The following is a 6,731-nucleotide window of genomic DNA, read 5'->3' as shown; positions in this document are numbered from 1 at the left end:
TTTAATATGTGAATTTTTATATTACATTCACTCTGATTTTTTCTGGAGCATATGAGGAATCGAAAGCCCTGAAGTAATCAGACTAATTAATTACATCCCAGGGAAATTTGAAAGCACACCAAATAGCTTATGTTAAGTAAGAATACTTCAATTTTGACTATAACTGATGGGAATAACCAAGTGTTTACAGGCTGTTCTTTGCTTAAATAAACAAACAAAAAAAGCAACACTACATACACAACACATGCACACACACACACACACACTAGGAGGAAGCAATGTGTGGGGAAAAAAATCAAACATATTGTAGGTCTATTTAGCATGTAGTAAGGGGTTTTAAATAAGTTATGTGAGATATTTTTAAAAAGTCAAAGGCAGAACAGGTAGCAGGCCTAAACAGGCTATCACATTTTAAAATTGTTAGCTGTGGAGCACTTTCAACAGACCCTAACCTCTTATCAGTAGGGCCCACAATGTTGCTGTGCTTTCGTAACAAACAGGGAACAATAATATGTGTATGTTCAGCACTGTCACTGAGATCTGTGGGATGCCGTGAGGCTCTCCAAGCCGGAAGCTTTTATATGGTAATGGCACCTATTGGGCCAATGTGCGCACCAATCAGAAGCGTCTGATTTATGTTTAAAGGGACTACTGAGAGAAACTGTCGCTTGGCAACCGCATAATGAAATGTTGGACCCGTGGCTATTAAAAATAGCGACTTAACCCTATAGGATATTTGTTGCATCCTGCCATGTCAAAGAAAACAGTCAGCGTCTTGGTGCTTTTCATGACAGAAATAAATAATTTAATCTAGTTGTTATTGAAAAACTACAAAATGATTTAGTTGAGACAGTCTGTCATTTGACTGGAGAGTCGTGATTTAGGATGGTCAAAAGCTATTATCCCCCTTCAAAGGAGCTGCCAATAGGCCCTAGGGTTTCACAAATTAAAGCGTCACTCAGTCACTAATGTGTGAGGCTCAGGCCATGTTCCAGGATCCAGCAAATGGATACGAGCACTTCTGAGCTGAGGAAAGACGTGACATTGGTACACACAGTGCAAAAAAACGTCCATCTTAGGAAGTCACATTTCATTTTTCTTCTGGAAACATTAAAGAAAAGCCCAATTTAAGAGATAAACTGACTCTCTTAGGTTTTCTCTTTTATAGGAATGAAAGGAAAAGTCAGCTCTGTAAATTGGTGGTCTATAAAAGCACATTTGAGTCAAGAAACAGGTTGATGTTTATTGCAATCGAGCAGGATTATTTCTACCTCAATTCTTTTCCCACTCTAGAAAGAAATGTTAGGTTTAAAAGACTTGCTGGATGAAAAGAACAAGTAGGGTTGATATTTTTGCAGCATAGTCTTGTTTAATGTCTGAATCCGAAGGAATGAACATTGGCTGGACGTGACTGTTACTGTGGAAACCAACTTTCCACTGCCCACACGACACTCCTTCATCCTCAACTAAACAGCTCACAGCCTCAATATATTTGCTGACAGAATATAGATTTGACAGCATTGATTTAAAAAAAACAACTCCACCTCCACCATAACAACTGATAACATTATCAACACTCGCACAGCACAGATGACATGCACACTTGTATGAAAGATTCGTTCATTTTAAAAAGGAAACATTTGTCACTTACAACAGTTGGTAACAGCAAAACTGTTCGCCACTTCCAAATTGTCAATGTGAGGCGTCAGTCTGAATTCTGAGGTGACAAACTGAACCATTCCTATCCGAAATGCGCTGTACTCTTGATCCGCGCCTCTTGGAAAGAGTCCCCCTGGAACCAACATACAAAAAAGCCTATAAGCTACACTTGTACAGTGTTCTATGATATGACACATTTTCAGCCGGCTATCTTCAGCGCTTTAGAGCACAATGTGACAGCTTTTCACACACATCGTTTGTCGTTTGAACTAATGAATACCTACCAATCTGAACACTGGGTGAGCCTCCAAGCGCGCATCCCCATAAAACCAGCAAAACTGAAAAGGATAAATTCACTATCTTTTCCATGTCCACGGTTTAGGTGTCCACATCCACCAGGGAGTCTGATATTCCTCGTTTTCTCAGGATATATTAGATCCGAGACATACTGAGATCTTCCGCTTTTGGGAGAAAACAAAAATAATCTTCAGTAAATGATCGTTTTTCTGCAGGTGGCTAGCAGTGAAAGGGTACCAGCAGTGAAGGAATGGTCTCCTGCACTGTCTACCGTCTCTTTTTCCGCTCCTCCTCGTCGCTACCCTCCTGCTGGCAGCTGATACCGCCTGTGAACGCACAGGGACACTGCTCGTCTCCGCTCGGCGCGTCGGGGAGCCTTTCAGCATCACACCCCACAAGTGAGAAATGTTAATGAGAGGGCGAACAGACACGAAAAGAGCCGAGCGGCAACCAGCTGGTGACAAACATGCACACCACACCTGCACCTACACTGGAAATTCCATCTGCTTATCCAAGGAGTATCGTCTTTGCTTTGTTTTATACACGAGAAGCTTGAGGATGGAGCGTTAACTGGACACTGCAGATTCATAATATCCAAGAGTCATTAAATGTGTGCAGTTAGTTCACATTTTTGGTTGCCAATAACCTTTCTTTTCCTGGTCCCAGGTTTTGAGAAAATCGATCTGCTTAAGTACAATTCAAAAGCTCACCCCCGTAGAAACTCGTGTGGATTGTCTTTTCTTGCATCTTCCCCAACAAGCTTGCTTTGACAAACCATTCTCCTTGAATCCGTTGTAGTCGCAATGAAATGACTTAAATGCGAGTGAACTAGAGTATCTTAGTCAAATCGTAGGGTCATACAGATAGAACAGCCAATAAAGGTGAAACACACACTCTCAGTAGGTCTGAAACCCCGCCCCCACTGCGCTGGAGGCCGTGGCTCTTTGCTGGACTGTGGTTAAGAGCTTGAATGCATTGCCAGTGGGTTCAAGGCAGTTTGCTTTTGTCCAGTTTAATCATATTTACTGGATTGTTTTATGGCCTTTCATTTCTAGCTTTGCTTAATGTGGGCTGAGTTTTAATTCTGTCTTTTCATTGTTTTAAGTCCCATAGTTTGTGTTACCCTGTGAATGAAAGCACACTGGGAATGTTGGAAGTTCACTCACTACTGGTGCTTAGTGGGCGCTGTTACAATTTTAAGTGTATATTTTGTTTCATTTTTTTCCCAGCCCTCCACCAGTGGGTGACAGGCCTCCTGTTTTCCTGCTTTTTGAGTATTAATTTGTGGTTTAATAAACACCAAGTATGGCAGTAACCCACATTGTGTTGGCCTCTAGTGAAGCCCCTGTATTTTAAAAGTAATAAAACCTAGTATGCAGCAGTACTAGGAGTAAAAAAATGTTTACATTTCAGCCCTGCATGTTATTTACTGTGTGCAATACTCCACACAACATGACTGTATACTGACTGTAGCTCAAATATTCTAAAGTGTTTATCATATATATGGCATTTGATTGATACTTTTATATCATTAATAGACAAAACATTTCAATCTTTAAATAATTTGTAGCTGGAAGGCAAAACACACTCATGAAAAATTCAGTAGGTCAAATAGACTGTGAATCCAATTTGGATCTGGCAGGGATCAGAGCAACGACCTCAGTTATAAATGAAACACATGTCTCTGTATACCATATGTCATTTTAAAACTGTAGATAAGTATGACCTCCACAGGTACATTGAAGATTTATATGCTAGGATTTAAAATCCTAAGTGACTCAGTATGCTGAGGATCTTTTACAGAGTCTAAAGTTTTATTCAGAACAAAGAAATCATTTTTCTCCTGAGAGATCCTGAAACATGAAACAAGATTAAAAAAAAAGATATTACTGAAGGTGTTTTCATTCTTAAGAAACATCTTGTATAATTGTTAAATATCAGACAACATACATTGAACAGACGGTACAGATTGAGGCCTTGAAATGCTTTTGAGTCTCATGAAAAACAAGACCCTTTTAAATGAAGTAGCAGCTGATATTTCTTACCAAGAAAACTCATCAAGTGCATCAGCTGGAGGCCATCACTCATGTCCAGGAATAACCAATAAATGAATCTCCTCCTTAACTTTGATCTAGCATTTATTTTCACCCTCTGCATATAAATGTATTGCAAACCTATGACTGGATGCAGGTGCTATTTCGAAGGGGGTTAAATGGAGGAGAGCTGCCTCACAGCTAACTGGAAATAAATGGCAATCTTGTCCCCTGGTTTTCTGATATACATATCTCAGCCTGCACAGACAGATGTCTATTAATCATTAGATGGTGTGAGGTAGCAGTCTGGGAGCAAAATAATGAGGCTGACAGTGAAGGGAAGCGGAGGATGGTAGCAGTCAGAAGCGCGCATGTCTGTCAGACTTCAGGACCATGGACAGCACATCACAGATAATACAGGATTATGTGCTGAATTCCTTAGCTTCTCAACTAAACATGGGTATGTAAGGGGAATTGGCTTCTTTTTTTTATAACTTGGCTCTTGTTTTACTAGGCTGGGCCATCTCTTCTACTAGTTATAATATCACTGCATGCACCAAGGTGCTTGGTAATATCTGAGAACATGTTTATGTCATTACACTGAGGCACAAGGGGCAAGAAACACAAGCAGCTGGATGATCAACCACCTAATTTGGAAGTAAACCTGAAAATGAGAGCACCTGTTATGGCTGTAATAATGCATCATTGCACAGAAAAACAGACTGTGCGACAATTCTAAGTTGATTTCAGACAGTTTTTAACAGATCTGTAATTTCCTAATAATTTCTTTATAATGTTCTTGATCAGAGTAAGTAGCTGATTGGGAAACTATGTTTTCATGGCCTGTAAACCCAAATAAACATTCATTCCAAATGTATCATGTGTTTATTGTTAGAAACTTCAATCTCTAAACACTGTTAAATCATGAAAAAAACAAACACATTGAAGCAATATTTGTTTTAAATGGAAAAAATAACTGAACACAGACTCTACTGTTCTTGCATTTAGTATGAACTTCCAAAGTTCTTACCACCAAACATCCTTGAATTGAGCAAGAGATTAGCTAAACAATGTTACTAGTGGTTTTACTATTTGCTACTACTTGTTTGCCAGAGCTGGGGCTTTGTTTGAAACATGTTTGATCATCTGACTTTGTTCAAAATTCCCAGGTCCCAGCAGTGTTATTGGCCAAAACTACAAAAATGAAACCCCAAAATATTACCCAAGGTGGATGATTGTAATGTATAGATTCAGTCAGTACACATGCTAAGGATAACATTTGGACTTCCTGAAGAATCCAACACTTTGTGGCCTGTAGAGTAAAAAAAAAAAACCCACTTCAATGATCTTTTGAGGAATGTTTAACTGCTAAGGTTTGAATGTCTCAGGAATTTTGTGCGACTGCTTCCTGAAAAGCATTTACAATTCTAACATTTTGTTGGTGCTGTTATCTAGAGTAATTTATAATGAGTAGCATTTTAGTGTCTCACTCTTCAGGGCATTTTAACAAGACACTTAGCTTATGATGGACAAACACAGCCTGTTGTTATGGGGATCTGACACAGGATCAGAATACATGCTGTATCTTAATGATTCCCTAAAGCTGTAATTAGCTGTCATGCACAGAAACTGACTAAATGATTCTTTATGTATTCTCTGGAAGTCCACTGGGAGCCAAGAAGGAAGCCTGTTTTCTAAATTAGTTTCTTCTTTCCCATATTGTTTTATTCCACATTTTGAAATTATTTTCCATTGACCTTCTAAAATGGGTTTTTGGAGAATCTCGAGAGATCTGCTACCCTACATGTTTTATTAAAAATTAACCATATTAAATGAATACTCAATCCACTTGGGTAAACATGCAAGAAAACAGGAGGCCAAGAGGCACTACAGTGCCTAAATACAAATTTCTAGTTTCCATTTTGTATCTTGGTCTCCATGTGTAGCTGTGATATCAATGTTCTGTACAGTCTTAATTATTTTCACGAAGCTCCAGACTGTAGCCTGCCCTGCATTTCTATGGAGACAACCAAACCAAACAACTGAACTGCCCTCCAGGCTCAGTTGAGGCAGTGGAAACATAATATCTCACCTGCATTATGTAACATGAACAATTCAATAAACGTCTAAGCTCACACTGGGACAAAAAATGTGAGATATATGTTATTTTACAGGAATTAGTCCACATGATGTATTGGCAGTCAATATATTTGTATATTTCTGTATGAAACTTGTAAAGAATACACTGTGATCTGTTACATACAGTAACTGTACAGTCATGTTAATCTGGACAAAAATTTTAAAGGTATAAATGCAGCATAAATGTCAAAACAACATTAAAACTAATGATTTTTCATTATTTTGACAAGGCTTTTACAATTCTCTATGCCATGCCAGTTGATCAGAATACTGAAAACAGCCGTGCCTCAGCGACTTACAGTGGCTGCTGACATGACAGTGATTTACAGGCTCTTTGAGCAAACAGTGAAAAAGGTGACGTGAATATATAACAAGACATTTGGACACACTGAAGTTGCTCAGCTAAGCATATACTACCATTAGTACAGTTCTGGGGATCTGACCCAAGGTCAGAAAGAGGGCTAAGACTGGATGTGCTTATAGCTTTGGCTTGTACCAGTAGCAATCAATCTGACATTAAAAACATTATTTCAGCTTTGGATCTGATGAGAAGGTCTAGACTAGTAACTTAAACCATTTTTAAACCAACAAGATGTAACCCTT

The 6,731-nt window shown here is 38.8% G+C and overlaps 1 protein-coding gene across 4 annotated transcripts in view; it reads right to left on the bottom strand.

Annotated features, from left to right (window-relative positions):
- gria2b (glutamate receptor, ionotropic, AMPA 2b) overlaps positions 1-2,861 on the bottom strand; it is a 46,163-nt gene extending 43,302 nt beyond the window's left edge. Inside the window, exons 1-2 of one of the 4 annotated variants that reach the window (XM_020607473.1) lie at positions 1,944-2,861; positions 1,652-1,792 (exon numbers count right to left, since the gene is read on the bottom strand). In XM_020607473.1, coding sequence (XP_020463129.1) covers positions 1,652-1,792; positions 1,944-2,028 — 226 coding nt within the window. In that variant the 5' untranslated portion in view covers positions 2,029-2,861. The remainder of the gene's footprint in view (positions 1-1,651; positions 1,793-1,943) is intronic. The other 3 variants (XM_020607472.1, XM_020607471.1, XM_020607470.1) reach the window with 3 other exon arrangements.
- Between the last annotated feature and the right edge of the window lie 3,870 nt (positions 2,862-6,731).

The sequence above is a fragment of the Monopterus albus genome, unplaced genomic scaffold (genome assembly GCF_001952655.1).
Source record: "Monopterus albus unplaced genomic scaffold, M_albus_1.0 scaffold86.1, whole genome shotgun sequence".
In the NCBI taxonomy this organism is placed as follows: domain Eukaryota; kingdom Metazoa; phylum Chordata; class Actinopteri; order Synbranchiformes; family Synbranchidae; genus Monopterus; species Monopterus albus.
The sequence above is the reverse complement of the archived record's forward strand: the minus strand, read 5'-3'. Positions and strand labels throughout refer to the sequence as shown.